The sequence below is a fragment of the Phoxinus phoxinus genome (genome assembly GCF_949152265.1).
Source record: "Phoxinus phoxinus genome assembly, chromosome: 13".
In the NCBI taxonomy this organism is placed as follows: domain Eukaryota; kingdom Metazoa; phylum Chordata; class Actinopteri; order Cypriniformes; family Leuciscidae; genus Phoxinus; species Phoxinus phoxinus.
The window spans coordinates 32861514-32879295 of NC_136888.1; the positions used below are offsets into that span (position 1 = coordinate 32861514).

At 35.9% G+C, this 17782-nt stretch overlaps 1 protein-coding gene across 2 annotated transcripts; it reads left to right on the top strand.

Annotated features, from left to right (window-relative positions):
- The first annotated feature begins 233 nt into the window (after window positions 1–233).
- mcm8 (minichromosome maintenance 8 homologous recombination repair factor) lies at window positions 234–17432 on the top strand. 2 transcript variants are annotated; one of them, XM_079632068.1, is made up of 20 exons: window positions 243–315; window positions 705–849; window positions 1217–1251; window positions 1734–1811; window positions 1939–2021; window positions 2108–2257; window positions 2362–2465; window positions 3760–3958; window positions 4210–4295; window positions 4564–4712; window positions 6038–6236; window positions 6326–6356; window positions 7474–7614; window positions 7721–7862; window positions 7974–8169; window positions 11131–11350; window positions 12318–12527; window positions 13153–13229; window positions 13970–14159; window positions 16900–17432. In XM_079632068.1, exons 2-20 carry the CDS (start codon window positions 722–724, stop codon window positions 16990–16992), a joined length of 2511 nt encoding a protein of 836 aa, XP_079488194.1. In that variant the 5' UTR covers window positions 243–315; window positions 705–721; the 3' UTR covers window positions 16993–17432. The 2 variants fall into 2 exon arrangements, with proteins under 2 accessions (XP_079488193.1, XP_079488194.1); XM_079632067.1 differs by lacking the exon at window positions 1217–1251 and having other exon boundaries at window positions 234–315; window positions 705–893.
- The last annotated feature ends 350 nt before the right edge of the window (window positions 17433–17782 follow it).

Consider the following 17782-nt stretch of genomic DNA (forward strand, 5'->3'; position numbering starts at 1 on the left):
AACAAATGCATCAAATCAATACCAATAAATACGGAAATACACAAATTGAGGGTTTAAAAATGAAAAATACACAAATAAACACGTATAGCCTACATACATTTCGAAATAAACGCTAAAGCGTGAATTTGCTAAAAAATAAATGGGATTTAAATGTAGCTTCGAAAGAAAACTAATATTATACAAAGGACGGTTAAAAAAAAAAAGATAAAAGCTACGTTTACGGCTCAGCGCATGTACGGAAGTGGCGTCACAACTGGCGCCAATCTTGAAGCCTGACCAGACGTCATTGATTGAGGAAGTAAACAAACAGTGGCTGTAAGTACTTCTTTCAATAAGATCTGTTAAAATATCTCTCTTTAATAAAATATATGTCGAAAATTTTCCCCAATTTATGCTCTTTGTTCCACATTAATTGGAGCCGTTGTAAAGTTAGAAACAACAATTACTCCACACAGAGTTAACTTATGCGTAATTATTTTGCCTCATTCTAGAACTGATATCGCCGAATTTAGATTTATTTTAGTCTCTTTATGTTTAGTAAAATATGAGTTACGTGTTCAGTTATTATAATAGATAATAAAGTGTAAGTAAAACAGCAGGTCTGTATTGTTTTGATTCCGTATATTGTTTATATTGTTCTATATTATGGTGACCATGTTTCTGTGACACGTTGGTAGCTTTATTTGTTGTGGTTTTGCTTTCAGACTTTCGAGGGTGAAGGATGAGCAGTCAGGGGTCTGACCGAGGGTCCTGGAGGGGTGCAAACAGCTCATCTGCTGGAGGAAGAGGATGGAGAGGAGGAGGAAGAGGATGGAGAGGCCGTCCATGGAGCAGAGGAGGAGGAGGAGGAGGAGGAGGAAGAGGGAACTATCCCACCAACAATACACAAAATAGTAAGAGTCTGAACAGTTGGGTAGCTTGTGACTATTGACAAAAAAGCTTGATTCAAATACATTAATGCATTTTATCCATAGCAACTTACAATAGAAAAACATAAGGAATTCGTCACAGAGCCAACAGTATTCATAGTATACAATGCCAGGTTTGTTAAAAGCTAGATAAGAAAAAACGAAATGAACTAGCTAACTGATTAAATGTGATTAATTATATTAATAAAGTGGTACAGGTATGATGGCGCTTTGTAGACCAACTGGCATTTCGCATCACACTGGTTCCCTCGACAAAAACAATAGGATTTTTATTTTTATTTTTTTAAAAGAGGGAACTATCCCACCAACAATACACAAAATAGTAAGTGTCTGTCTGAACAGTTGGGTAGCTTTTATTGACAATAAAAGTTGATTTAAATAATTTACATTTACATTCATGCATTTAGTTGACACTTTTATCTAACGCAACTTGCTATAGAAAAACATAAGCAATTCGTCACAGAGCCAACAGTATTCATAGTATGAATGCCAGATTTATTAGAAAGCTAGATTAGAAAAAAACTAACTGAACTAGGAAACGAATTACATATAATGAATTATATTAAAGGGATAGTTCACCCAAAAAAGAAAATGTTACTCTCCCTCAAGCCATTCTAGCTGTGTATGACTTTCTTCTTTCAGCCGAACACAATCTGAGTTGTATTAAAAATAAATATCCTGGCTCTTCCAAACTTTTTTTAATAATGTTGTATTTGAGAAATTATAATTTATTTCTAACTTTTTTTTGTTACATTGACATTTACCATTTTTATTATTATTTATGTTGTTGTTTTTACTCCACAGGATTTACTCCACAAGTTAGTCAGGCGACCCTTGATATCACGTGTCCATACAAAGGATGGCGACTCTATTTTTCTGAAGGTTTTATATTTTCCCATTTACATTATGAATGTATTCTTGACCTGTGGGATATATAAATGTCTGAATGTCTTCTTGATTTTGATTTATGATTGCAATAGTTTGTGATTTGCGTTTGTTCCTTTTCCAGGATTTGTTGAAAGTTCACCTTATGTTGAGAAGATAAAAGTGTTTGAACGGTACTTCACATCGCAGATGGACCTTTATGATAAGGTATAAGATATCAAAGCATGATTCTCCCTATTTCCAGTGTTGGAAAAACAAAATATTCAATTTGGATTTTTTTTTTTCACCCTCAGGATGAGATTGAAAGGAAAGGCAGCATTTTGGTGGACTACAAAGACCTGTTGTCCAACAAACAGATTTCACACACTTTACCTGATCTTGCCAAATATCTTAAAGAAATGCCTGAGAAGATACTGGACTGCTTGGGTGTGGCAATTCATCAGGTGGGGTGTGTGTTACGCATTTACATATGCGTCACTGTTCTCAGTTTAACATTATGCCATAATCTCGGAAGATCAAGCTGAAATAATTGAATCTTTCTCTGCAGGTGCTGACTGTGGATCTGGAGAGACATGCAGCAGAACTGCAGGGGCATGAGGATCTTCCTGCAGGAGTACGGCCCATAATCAACACCCCACATATCAGCGCCAGGTGAGTCTGTTTACTTGCCTTATGAATTCAAATAATGCAAAATTGAGAATCAAGTCAGATTTATTTGTATATTTCACAATGCACTCACGTTGTATAACTTAAGCGGCACCCCCTTTTTTTTTATAGACCTGGAAATGCACATTCTGAACTTAAATGGTTGTAATTCAAGAATGCTTTGGAATATAGATGTAAGATTGGTCTTGTTTTAAAGACATTTGGCAGATTTTTGTAGAAGTGAAATAAGTTTAGAAAGTTAAACAGAAAAAAAGTTTATGAAAATGTACAATGTTAAAAAATTTATTATTCATATTTTATATAAAATATATATTTTCAAAACCTGGTGGACTCTAAAAAATCAAAGCCAATAATCTGAACAAGTTGTGTTTCAAATTTTAGGTTGATATCTCAAAAAATAAGCGTTCAGTGAGATTTAGTTTGGGCGCAGTACCACACTTCCCCACTAGTTGACATTACTGCCCATATAATGGCACCTCCATTTCCATATGTTGTTTGAGTGATCTGAACCATTATTTTTACAATTTATGAAGTATACATCCTATTCAGAAGTAGTGTTGGAAGTTTGGCAGATTTTGAAATGAATTCAACCTCTAAGAAACACAGAAAGATCCCGTATGTGCATTATAGCTCGCTGACACATCACTAATGCTGAATCTATAATTTTTGTCTTTATATTTAAAACATTTTCAGACCTTTTTTTCTAAAAGAATTGAATGGATGCTATCTTTTGAACTCTTGGCATGTAAACAAACTGAGGTTTCTACCATTCTTTCATGATTTTTCATGTTCATCACTATTTCAAAATAAAGGTCTGAACACGCCTTAGGAGTATGAACATATTCTTGTTGCAAATTGATAAATTACGGCTCCTCTGTAATTTATTTTGACAATCAGTCCCTAATATATGTAAACTGGAGATTGTAAGCTTTCAAATGATATTTAGTTTGTCAAGATTAGTTTAGGTTTATTATAGGATATTACTGTTTTAAATATGTAATGGCCGTGTGGCATATATGCCAATATAAGGGGTTAAAAGGAGCTTTACAGAAAATTATGTTTTATGTTTGTAATATCTTAATATTTAAAATGCATTTAGCATTTTAGATCTAAATGTAAATATAGTTTGTGACAACATTAAGCAGTTGAGATAATATATCACATGTATCCGGATAAAGACATGCTTATATGTCCAACTTTATTTCTATAGTTCAGAGATAATAGAGTTAAATTTTGTGACGAATAAAAAAAAAGATGTGTTTCTCTTTCTCTCTTTTAGGCTATATAACTATGAGCCACTGACTCCTTTGAAGAGTCTGAGAGCGAATTTGTATGGGAAGTTTGTTGCGATCAGAGGAACGGTGGTGAGAGTGAGTAACATTAAACCGCTCTGCAGTAAGCTGGCGTTCGCCTGTAACACCTGTGGAGATACACAGAGCGTCACACTGCCTGATGGGAAATACACCATTCCCACTAAGGTACAGTGTGCTTTTTCATTACTTCTATATAACATGTTTAACAAGTTTTGATTTTGTGACATTCCACCCATATTTATCTAATATCTATATTTTATTTTGTTCAGTGGAATAAAAACTGTGGAAAATTACTGAGAAAAGAAAGAATAATTTGTAAACAATATAAAATTAGACATTGCACATTGTAAGTTGTAAATGTCACTGTTGCTGTATTTAGTGACATCTAACATGATGTTTATTCATTTTTTCTTCAGTGTTTACAGACTGAATGTCGTGGACGTTCATTCACTCCAAACAGAAGTTCACCTTTAACACTCACTGTCGACTGGCAAACAATAAAGTATGGAAATATATATGTTATAATAGTGTTTGCCAGTGTTATTTTAGTATTATCCATAAACTATTATACTATTCATTAGTTTTTTTAAATTAGCTTATATTTTCATATTTTCATTTTATTTTATGTTTTATGTAAGCTTAATTTCAATTACTGAAAGTGATTTTTAATAGTTTTGGTTTAAGTTAACAATAGCAACACTTTGGTGTGAGATGTTTAAGAGAACACCACCCCTCATTTTCCATGATTTCTCCTCCTGTGCTCTTCACAGGGTTCAGGAGATGATGTCAGGTGACCAGCGTGAGTCCGGGCGAATCCCGCGCACCATTGAATGTGAGCTCACGCAGGACCTGGTGGACAGCTGTGTGCCTGGAGACATGGTCACCATCACAGGGGTCATTAAAGTGTCCAGTGAAGAGGGTATGAGACATTGTCCACACTGTCAGTGCAAAGATGTATAGACTCGTACACATGAAGCTGGTGCTACTTATATTCAAGGCAATTTCTTATTAACAAATGGTTGATTCTCATTCATTTAGCATCTCAGAAATGTGTCCATTTTACAGTCTGGCAAATATCAGCTGGTGCTATTTTTACATCTGACCTCAGTGGTCTGGCAGGACAGCCTCGGGTGGCCTTCTGTCTGACTCAGTTACTAGATGATGCTCACATTCACTGCTCTTTGTGTTGAGCTGTTATATCCCTCCACATAATACAATTACTTAGACTCAAATGGATATATGTGACCCTGGACCACAAAACATGGGTCAATTTTTTTGAAATTTAGATTTATACATCACATGAAAGCTGAACAAATAAGCTTTCAATTGATGTGTGGTTTGTTAGGATATGACAATATTTGGCCGAGATACAACTATTAAAAATCTGGAATCTGAGGATGCAAAAAAATCGAAACATTGAGAAAATCTCCTTTAAAATTGTGCATTTATGTTCACGATTGTGCTGCATTCACTCACAAAAATGCATGTTTTATATATTTACGGTAGGAAATTTACTAAATATCTTCATGGAACATGATCTTAAAATCCTAATGATTTTTAGCATAAAAGAAAAATTTATAATTTTGACCCATACAATGTATAATTGGCTATTGCCACAAATATACCCAGGCTACTGGTGACTGGTTTTGTGATCCAGGGTTACATATTATATCCATTTATATATTTATCGGAGTGTCTATTTACACTAAATGCTACTTGTCTGGGTGGGTGAGTCAAAACCGACAAAATACACAAGGCCGTTTTTACGTTCCTCCCCAGTGTAGAAAGAGAAAGGAGTAATAAATAAAATGGTGGGAATAGTAGGAATCGATAACAGGAAAGTTATTTTGCAACTTTGTTTTGATAACAGGCAAATGTTTTATAAAGTAAACAGATTTTAATGTGAATCCGCCTTTTCCCGATCCCATTCTTCTCTCTATTACCATCTCATATCAATAGTGTAAGTAACCTCTGTCTTTGTTTATTTGGGAAGTAGCTGTGTAATAATACAGCAATATTAATACAATAATAAGCTTTTAGTAGCTTTGATTAGAGAGAGACATATATTTTTTCATGACCAATATTATTTTGTTCGATAACGTTAAGTGAAGGTGATGGACTGCTTTATAGACTTATTATGTCTTATAACGGCACATTCAAATGTAATTTATTAAGTATCCAATCCTGAATAAAGTAACATTAAAAGTAATTTTATTTTAAATATTGCTGTATTCCATTCTTCAGGAAGTAGCAGAAACAAGAAGGACAAGTGTATGTTCCTGTTGTACATTCAGGCAAATTCAGTCAGCAACTCGAAGGGTCAGAAAAGCAAAGCCTCGTCTGAATCTGAGGGCCAGGGTCCTTCAGTGGAGTTCTCCATCAAAGACCTCTACGCCATCCAAGAGATCCAAGCGCAAGAGGACCTTTTCAAGCTCATAGTGAAGTGTGTAACATTTAGACTCTATAACATGTTCACATATATACTGTATTATCTATGAAGAAGCTTAATGTGACTGTCACTGTGATTTACAGCTCTCTCTGTCCTGGCATTTACGGCCATTTGGTGAGTGTCCAAATATGTTCTTATTTAACTTGAATTATTATTCCTGTCAAGCGGCACCCCCTTTTTTTTTAATAGATATGAAAATGCACATTCCGAACTTAAATAGTTGTAATTCAAGAATGCTTTGCAATATAGATGTAAGATTGGTCTTGTGAAATAAATTAAGAAAATTAAACAGAAAAAAAGTTATAGAAGTTTGAGTTTATGAAAATCTACAATGTTAAAAATTTAAAAATATAAAATCTATATTTTCAAAACCTGGTGGACTCTAAAAATGCTAAAAAATCTAAGCCAAAAATCCGAACAAGTTGTTTCAAATTTTAGGTTGATATCTCAAAAAATAAGCGTTCAGTGAGATTTAGTTCGGGCGCAGTACCAAACTCTTCCACTAGTTAATATTACTGCCCATATAAGGGAGCCTCCAGTAGACGTCTTATTCAGAAGTAGTGTTGGAAGTTTGGCAGATTTTGAAATGAATTCAACCTCTAAGAAACACAAAAGATCACGTATGTGCATTATAGCTCGCTGACACATCACAAATGCTGAATCTATAATTTTTTTTCTTTATATTCAAAACATTTTCAGACCTTTTTTTCTAAAAGAATTGAATGGATGCTATCTTTTGAACTCTTGGCATGAAAACAAACTGAGGTTTCTACCATTCTTTCATGATTTTTCATGTTCATCACTATTTCAAAATAAAGGTCTGAACACGCCTTAGGAGTATGAACATATTCTTGTTGCAAATTGATAAATTACGGCTCCTCTGTAATTTCAGTCACCAAATATGTAAACTAGAGATTGTAAGCTTTCAAATGATATATAGTTTGTCAAGATTAGTTTAGGTTTAGTATAGGATATTACTGTTTTAAATATGTAAAGGCTGTGGTATAAACGATATGTACCGGTAATATAAAATCTAAAATATGTAAACGATGCCAATATAAAGGGTTAATGTATCACTAGGCTTCTTTATTGTGGGTGTTCATGTGTTACTGAGCTCGTATCATAACCATGAAGAAATTAGAGTTGTTTTTGCATCTTGGAATTAGTAAATGAAAAGATACATTAATGACACGACTCCTTTAACTTGCCTGCTGTCCCTGTGTTTTCTCAGCTTGTTAAAGCAGGATTGGCTCTGGCTCTTTTTGGCGGATGTCAGAAGTATGTTGACGATAAAAATCGTATCCCAATAAGAGGAGACCCACATATGCTTATCGTTGGTGACCCTGGACTCGGTAAAAGTCAGATGTTACAGGTACATGATAATATGAGCCCTTCTAATGCATTTATCAGCCAGTCAGATTATTTTAAGCTTATTAATATGCCATATGTGTGTTGCTGCTGTTGTTGTGTGTATCCAGGCTGTGTGTAACGTGGCTCCACGGGGTGTATATGTTTGTGGAAACACGACCACCACTTCAGGACTGACTGTATCTCTGTCCCGGGACAGTGGATCGGGAGACTACGCTCTTGAAGCTGGAGCGCTGGTGTTGGGAGATCAAGGTATTTAAACTTTGAGAAACATGGTCTTCTGTATCAATTCAGGATACACATGTGGAAGAGCGTTACCTGGGTTTACTCATTTAAAATCAGTGCGTTTAATATGTCCTCCAGGCATCTGTTGCATTGATGAGTTTGATAAGATGGGCAGTCAGCATCAGGCTCTTCTGGAGGCCATGGAGCAGCAGAGCATCAGTCTGGCGAAAGCTGGGATTGTCTGCACTCTTCCTGCTCGAACCTCCATCATCGCAGCGGCCAATCCTGTCGGAGGGCATTACAATAAAGCCAAGACTGTCTCTGAGAACCTGAAGTGAGTCAATGCATACTAATAATAATACTAAAAACATTTTTTTACATTGATTATAAAGTTTATTGGCTTTAAAGGAACCATATGTAAGATTGTGGCCAAAACTGGTACTGCAATCACTTTCAAATTACTGTAGAGCGGTGTATCCCCTCCCCCCCTGACTCGAGGTTACCAGATAGACATTAGTTAGACAATAAGTTAGACATTTTTTTATCCGACTAGAGTTAGGGTAGTTTAGAGCAGACTAGAGCAGAGCTGGCAACCCGGATGCCGAAAAACACTACTGACTTTGTGATTGGTCGATAGGTGGAGGGTGGCTATTCAGGCCAAAACACAACATGACAACATCCACATCAGTTGAGGGCTGCAACCTCACTTTTAAATGACAATATGCTGGCCGGACCACTGTTGTCAGTGATATAAGTATTTGAAATTAACAAGATTTCTTAATGTCTACTGACATATCAGGGCCATTTTATGATTAATTGAAATACATTGCTTACATACGGTTCCTAAACCTATAGGTTCCTATAAACCGATAAAGCGATAAGTAACATGTAGACTTGTAAATAGGGCTGGGTATCTATTCAGATGTTCCAATTTGATTCGATTCTCGATTTGACTCAATGAATATAGATGTAATACAAATCTTATATTTATAAAAAAGAACAGTGAACATAAGTTTACAAGTGGTTAATAAATAAAAAGAAATAAAGCGCCACAAACCTTTATATTAAACTCGTTTTATTTTATGTACACTTGGGTACATTAAAACAGAAGCCAACTCTATTTCAAATGCATACAATGAATAGACAGGATTTTCGCATGCCTTCAAAAGGGATCAGGTTATTTTATGTTTTTAAGATAAAAACAAACATAAAATCTCACAGCATTAGCTGTAACATGCTGGCTGCAAGGTAACTGAGGACCCAGAAGCAAAGGCAGGTGCAGAAACAATGTTTATTTGAAAAAGGCAACACAGGAGTCTGCCGTCACGCGGACGCAGAACTGTAGGGAACACAAATGACAAAACTTGGCTGATGAGAGACAGCAGCGGAGGTCCTAGAGCAGGGTAGCAGAGATCAGCAAACGAGACTAAATCCCAAGGCCAGATGGAGGAGATACACAGACAGCAGATAAGGTTGCAGGCCACGAGCAGCTGGATAGCTGGGCAGAGAACAGAATTAACTCTGGACTAGACAGGACGTAAAAGAGCGTGTACTCTACGAACAACAACAATAATCTGGCATTGAAGCAGGGAGAACAGGAGCTAGAAGTAGCAGAGAAAATTAGACTAAAGAGAAAACGGGTGAGAAGGAGATCAGCGTGAGCGATCAGCTGAGAGATGAAGTGAGTGTGTGTGCGTGATAGGGGAAAAGAGAGAGAGAGAAACCTGGTTCATGACATATGAACAGTGTAGGAAAGCTAATACTGGCTTTTGAATCAACCACATTTTAATCGATTTTGCGATATGGCCTAAAAATAAAATCCCAGATTTTTTTCACCAAAAATACGATTTATGATTCAAACACATCGATGTACACTACACACTCGAGTTAATCGATAAAATCGATTTATCGCCCAGCCCTAGCCCTACTTGTAAACCACGATAAAATCAGTGTAATGCACCAGTAATCCCGAGTAGCTAATGGTTTATGAAAGATCAGCAAAAGCAATATGATACTGTTTAATAAATTAATAATAATAAACACTTTAGCTGCCAAGTAACATAGTTTGTTAGTCTAACTATTGATATGCATATTTTGGCTCTTTAATAATGTCAAAAGTTAGATTTGAAAAGCGGAAGGCAAAACCCTTGTTTTTTTTCAAACATTGGTCAATTTTGAGATTTTGTGCAATTTTGCTGCCATAACATGTTTACTTCCAGACTAGTGAAAATAAAACATCCCAAATACTCATTCAAGTGTTTATTGCACTTAAATTAATTACAGTAGGCCGTTTTCTCCAAACGAGTTTTTCTCACGTACTGAGACAGACATTTCCACTTCAGCAGCACTTACGTACACCAGGTTTATTCCTATCTATATTCTGAAGGTTTTTACAGAGGGGTTTGTTTATATATCATTCACCTGATTAATGTAACATTTTGTTCCTAAAAACATGCTGGCTGATGATGACATTATTTTCTGATTTATGGAGTGATAAAAAGAAATATACAAAATCCCCTCTGTACTAACCTTTAACTCTAATGTCAACAAAATGAAATAAGGATTTTAAATCCGGCTGTTCATATTTCTGTGCTGGAGTATGCAAATAAGCATAATTTGCATATTAAACTACATTTTAGAAAACTTGTTACACAAAATGTAATGTCTTAATGTATGTATTTATTAATTTATTAACTGAATGTATCTGTTAGTTAAATTTTTTGCCTTTTTCACCTGTGGTGCCTTGCCTTTAATATGTTTCAACATCATTATAACGATTTGCCTCATAAGATTTTAAATGTTTTGACACACTGTTGTATTAAAGAGGACCTTTTTTCCATGTTCCTCTTTCTTTAGTGTGTAAAGTTGCTGTTTAATCATGAAAAAGTCCCTCCAGCGGGAGTTCTTGAAACGCCTCCATTGTAGTCTTTAGTTTCTTCCGGGAATGAATACGTCAAGATATTCCTCATTATAATAATTAATATGCAGAATAAAAGGGCGTGGCCTGGTTGAGTTAGTTCATAGTGTGTTAAAATGGCGGTTATGGTAAGGGGCGGGACATTTCCCAAACATGCTCGAAGCGCTTGACCAATCACAACACGCTGATCCAGCCGACCAATCAGAACACAGTGTGCTTTTCAGAAGGAGGGGCTTCATAGAGACAGGAAGTAAACCGAGTGTTACTGACAGACTGGGAAGAGAGGCGCCGCAATAATGGAGAATATCTGTTCTAGTAGACTTTGTAAAAGGGCGTAATAGACTCTCTTTAAATGAAGTGTTGCCTGTCTCTCTCTAGAATGGGAAGTGCACTGCTGTCCAGGTTTGATCTGGTCTTCATCTTGTTGGACACCCCTAATGAGGACCACGACCACCTGCTGTCCGAGCACGTGATGGCCATGCGAGCAGGGAAGAATGGTGCGGTCAGCGGTGCTGCGGCCGCACGCTACAGTACGCAGGAGTCCAACATCTCCATTCTGGAGGTCTCCTCGGAGAAACCGCTCTCAGACAGACTCAAGGTAACATTCACCTTCTCTTAACCAATTCTGCTGATACTCCTTGATGGTAACACTTTATAATAAGGTTTCATTTGTTAACTACATTAATTAACATGAACTAACCCTGTATAATACTTCTACAGCTTTTATTAATCTTAGTTAGTTAATTTCAGCATTTACTAATACATTTTGTACAAAATACAAAATATGTTAACATTATTGCACTGTGAAATAATATAATCAAACACTGAACAATTGTATTTTTTAATTAACTAACATTAATAAAGATTAACAAATGCTGGAAAAAAACATTGGTCATGTTCGCCAATGCAACATATAATGTTAACAAATGAGACTTCCTAATAGCTTTCATTAATAACATTTAACTAACATTACTGGTATTTGCTATTATCATTATTACTTTTTCTCATTCATATTTGAATGTACAACAACTACTGATCACACTTCACAATAAGGTTTAATTATTTATCATTAGTTAACTACATTAGTAACAATAAACACTCCTTCGATAGCATTTATTATGCTTTTGTTAATTTCAACATTTATTAATACATTTCAAAATTGTATCTGTTAATGCACTGTCTAACATAAACAATGAACAATTATATTGTTGACTAACAAAAAATGTTTATTATTATTATTAACAAAGATTAAAAAATGCTGTATAAAATATTGTTCTTTGGTAGCACATGTTAGGTAATGCATAAATAATGTTAACAAATGATAATATTGTAGGGTTACTAATTTATAATAACTTTTATTAATAATGTTTCCTTATGCAAGATTCACTATTGCGTATGCATATTTGAATGTACAGCTACTGATCTGTTAAAGCATCATATTTTGATTATTGGCTTAATTTACCATATGTACAGTGTTTTATTATTGCACCTACTATACATTTGTTGCTACTGTACTATATATTACAGCTGTAATAATGTTAATGTTCATGTTTTTTCATCCGTAGCTGGTTCCTGGAGAGAACTTTGACCCGATTCCTCACCAGCTCCTGCGGAAGTATGTGGGTTACGCCCGGCACTACGTTCACCCGTCTCTCTCCGCAGAAGCTGCGCAGGTCCTGCAGGACTTTTATCTGGAGCTGCGCAAACAGAACCAGACAGCCGACAGCACACCCATCACCACCCGCCAGCTGGAGTCCCTCATCCGACTCACAGAGGTGGACATAATCTCCATACAAGATCAGACCTACTGACTGATGACAGCACACAGCTTCTACTGCACTCTGTATTTGTTTGATTAACATTTAATATTTATTATTGACTTTAAGCATTGGCAATTTTCTTTTTAGTGGTGAGTGACGTTGCCTATTTATGGAAGCTTGTTTCCACCTGGGAATAAAAAATAAATTAGCTTTTTATCTCACAATTCTGAGTTTGTATCTCGCAATTCGGACTATAGAACTCGCAATTGCAAGTTTATGTCTTGCAATTCTGAGAAAAAAGTATGAATATAAAATACTTTTTTCTAAGTTGTGAGATACTGTATAAACTTGCAGTTGCGAGGTATAAAGTCGCAATTCTGAGAAACAGAATTTATAGTTTGCATCGCACAACGCACATCTGTCTTTTTTTCTCAGAAATATGAGATATAAAGTCGTAGTTGCGAGACGAGGCTTCAGTATTTTTGGTCTGTTTTCCACAGACAGCAACTAAAAAGTGCAACAACAAAAAATACTATTTTGATTTCTTGAGGTCTAAGTACGGTAATTAATTTAGGGTCTCTGCATTACATGACAATCACAAGGTCTCTCTCTCTCTCTCTGTCTCTGTCTCTGTCTGCAGGCGCGAGCTCGTGTTGAGCTCAGGGAAAAAGCTACTCAAAGTGATGCGGAGGATGTTGTGGACATCATGAAACACAGGTGACTCATAAAAGCTGCGTTTTCTACGAGTGACAGAATTGTGATGTGATTTACACCCATATTGGAAAAATTCTAATATTCTAATCCCAATTCGCATACTTGTGCACTATTCTAAAGCCCAAAGTATGCACTTCAAAAAGTGCACTTCAAGTACCCTGATGATGCACTTATTTAACCGAAAAAACGAAGTGTGGCATGATCATGCACTTTAATCGCCAAATGTAGCCAAAAGGGAAGGGCTATCAGACTCCGCTGCTGGATCACAAAATAACCGTTTAAACCTCATACACTTGATAATTTAGTACATAGTGCATATTACGTCATTTAGGAGACAACTTGCATGATTCTGAAATGTGTCTTCATTGATATCTCTGTGTTATACATGTGATAACCCTATAAATCCTCAAATTAAATAACATTTGGTTACACTTTATTTTAAGGTGTCACTGTTGCATTGTAATTATATATTTAAGTACATGTAGACTTGTACTTACTATAGGATTAGGGTTTGGTTGAGGGTTAGTTACATGCAATTATGCATAATTTACTGTTATTACTATGGTAAGTGCATGTAACATGTAACAAGGGCACTAAAATAAAGTGTTACCTAACATTTGTATGGCAGTCTTGATTATATTTCCTCAATTGTTTAATTCTTAAAAAATTTATATTTATTTATTCATGCGACAAAAGCTTTTAACAAATGCTGAACTCCCTCCTTCATGTTCCTCTGTGTTTAGCTTAACCGACACATACTCTGATGAATTTGGCCGTCTGGATTTTGACCGTTCTCAGCTCGGCTCTGGCATGAGCAACCGCTCGAAAGTCAAGAAATTTGTCACGGCTTTAAACAGACTCGCCGAGCGCACCGACAAAAGCATGTTCGAGCTCCAGGAGCTGCGACAGCTCGCCAAAGATCTGCATATACAGGTGAGCATCATCTACATTACATAGTACACTGTCAGATGACGGATTTAAATTCTCTTTCAAAAGTGCCCCTATTAAAGCGTGGTTGACACCAGACTCTTCTCAGGCCCCATCCACACTACTGCGTTTTCGTTTAGAAACGGAGACCTTTTGCTACGTTTGCACCTCCCGTCCAGACTACAACGGCAAAAACGAAGACCTAAAACGGAGAAGTTTAGAAACGCTGCCGACCCCATTTTGCGTTTTGAATCTCTGGAGGGCGTTTTAGTGAAGACGGTCAATACGGAGGACTTTACAAACGATGACGCAGAGGCTCACGCTCGGCTCTATGATTGGATGTCATCAATCATGGCGTATTCTTCCCTGATTCGTCAGCCACCCATCACATGACCCGTCGCCGGGAAGAAAACATACAAAAACAGCCTGGACTACGTACTGTTAGTGACTGCAACATGGATAACGAATTACAAGCGTTACTGACGTTGATGTCTTTGCTAGCAGCTGTTGTGCAAGTAAATAATGCATTTTAAAATGCTAACACTGCCTACATGCGGCTGTTTACACCGGCACGCGCATGCCCAGTGTTGGTGAATGGTCACGTGATCCGCGTTTTCAGTCGTTTTAATGTGGACGGAGATCAATTCTAATACGCAGCTAAAACGCTGGTGTGGACGGAGATCGTATTCATTTTAATTCTCCGTTTCTAAAGTAAAATGCAGTAGTGTGGATGAGGCCTCAGTTGTAACTGAGAGTGGGTCTGGGGAAGGTTCATTCACAGCCCATTTCCAAAGGGGCGTCACCAACGGACGTCGCTCAAATGCCTCTGGGCGCAATTGGATAGACCTAAACCAATCAGAGCGATCGTCATCGTGTAAAGCCCGCCTCAACGTTTGTGATTGGTGCCTCGATTTGGAAAAATTGGGAATGGGCTTGAATGGGCTCTTGGCCAGACGGAGTTGCAGAGCAAATCTCAAATTTGCCAGAAGTTCATCAGAGTTTTCCCAGGCTTACCCCTACTATGCTTTTTCAAATATTTCCCTTTCATGTAGTGTGTAATATAGCTGTCTGTGAATGTAAATGCTCTGCAAAGTTGTATAGTCGAAAGTGCATGATAAGTAAAGTTATTGTCTCCCAAAAGAAAGAATTGACTCTAAATTGTAGGGCTGTAAACGATTAATCACGATTAATCGAAATCCAAAATAAAAGTTTGTGTTTACATAATATATGTGTGTGTATTGTGTATAATTATTTTGTATATATAAATGCACACACATGCATGTATATATTTGAGAAATATTTGCATTTATATACTGCATATATATTTTTATATGATTTATATTATATATAAATAGAACTATTTTATATATAAATAACAATTTTTTATTAAATATATACATGCATGTGTGTGTATTTATATATATATATATATATACAAAATAATTATACACAATACACACACATATATTATGTAAACAAAAACTTTTATTTTGGATTTCGATTAATCGCGATTAATCGTTACAGCCCTACTAAATTGCCTTAGGAAATCTGCATATGTAAATCGGTAACTCATTTGCATAATGTCCGCCTATGGTCTTCATTGGCTGACGCAAACAACGTCTACTTTGATCCGTCCTCAAACACTGTATGTATCTGGTTCGTGTTGTGTACATGTCGAGAAGACGCTGTTTTCTGCTCTGCAAAAGCACATTCTCTCTGTAAACACTTGCAAAGAATGAGGATGTGAAGAGTCAGTGGTTTAAATTACCACCGCAATATAACCTTCTGGCGACTGCTTCTCAAATCTCTGAGGTCTAAATTAGATTTACAAAACGCTTATCCATTAAAGATGGGACAGAACCCACATTATTTAGACCAGCTTGCTCCTCAGAGTCACAACCTGTAAGTATGATTAATTATTGACATATAAATTTTTTCTACCGGGTGTTCAAAATACTTTTTGTGTTTTATATTGTGTAGGTCTCTGGCTAACCGGTTAACTCACGTTATCACTGTATTTCTGAAATACTTCTGCTAATCAGCTGTGGGCCACTATTACATAAAACTGTCTATTAATGCCATTCTTAGTACTTTGAGTAAAGATAAAGGATGGAGCAAGATCTGTTTTACAAACTTTTATGTCAGTCATTCACGCTAGTGCTTGGCTAACTTATCCACTGTTATTGATACAGTTAATGATACACATGTGCACCTCAATAAATCAGAAATGCACACATGGGTTTGTTGATGAACACACACTTGTTAATGCTCATGGTGAGGAATTACAGCTGCAACATCTCATAATGTACTTCAAAACAGTAGCATATCACTGAGAAACGTCCTTGCGATAGAGGTAATAACTCAAGTTGAATAATCGGACTCGCGCTCGGTAAAATCAACGGCATCAATACTGTCTTTACAGTGTGTAAAATCGCTGAGCTTTAGGAAGCCTCCTGAGCTGAAGTTCAGTTATGGTAATGAGTGTTTGGTTTCCGACACGCGCTGCACGCAATAGACCAATCACAGCAGACTGAGCCGTCTGGCCAATCAGAGCAGAGCAGGCTCGCGGAAAAGTGGGATTTGGAGAGACTGATTCATCCGACAAGCCGTTTGAGTTATTAAAGTGTTGTTGTTTTTTACCTTTGATGCATGTAAACCTGTTGTATGAGATTCAAAATCTTTAAAATAGCATAATAGGGGCACTTTAATGTTCTTTCCTCTTTAATTTATCATATTCTTTTCTCAGGTTGTGGATTTTGAGGGTTTCATCGGTGCGCTCAATGAACAGGGTTACCTTCTGAAGAAAGGCCACAGGATCTATCAGCTTCAAACCATATGAATGAACCATTTCTTATGATGTTTTTACAATGTTATTGTGCCATACTGTTGGGTGTTTTTTTTATCCAACAAATATTATATTTATATCACACAGTCAGTGTAATGTATGTTTACATTAACTGTACATTGTTTTCATGTACATAAATACACATAGTTCTCTTTAAATAGTATGTAAATACTATGTACAAAAACCAAACCGTAAACATATTTCTGAACTTCAAAACAGAATGTTTATATGATATGATTAGCATTGCAATGTTAGCTGTGTGTCCGTTCAGCAGGTCCTGCTGTGTTCAATACCGAATGCTGTTTATACAATCGTTGATAACAGTAAAATAACCTTATATGAACCAACACATGTGCAGATAATACATTTAATTGCAATATATTAAAATGAAAAGAATATGCAATATGCATTCATTAAAGAGTTGTAAATGTCATAAAAAAAATAAACGAATCAAACAAAATAACACATTCTAAACATTTTTTTACTCCTTTTTATTATGTTCCTTTTAATTATGATTATGACATTAAATTGTGACATTTTATCATACACTAATATATATATATATATATATATATATATATATATATATATATATATAATGATTATTTATATATTATTATACAGTATATAGAACAATATTACTATTTATTATTAGCTGATAAAGTGAATTGAAGTTTTATAATATGTTATACTAGAAAATAAAAGATAATTGTACAGTGAAGCAAGCTACCATCACTGCTCATTAAAGAGATAATTGTTACTACAGTAAAAATGTGGTAACTTG

Bases quoted from the DNA above. Each gene is read 5' to 3' on its own strand.
- mcm8 (XM_079632067.1), top strand. From the start codon at position 722: ATGAGCAGTCAGGGGTCTGACCGAGGGTCCTGGAGGGGTGCAAACAGC. The intron at 12,528-13,152 runs GTGGACATAATC...CTCTGTCTGCAG, and splicing joins CCCTCATCCGACTCACAGAG to GCGCGAGCTCGTGTTGAGCT. The intron at 14,160-16,899 runs GTGAGCATCATC...TTCTTTTCTCAG, and splicing joins CCAAAGATCTGCATATACAG to GTTGTGGATTTTGAGGGTTT.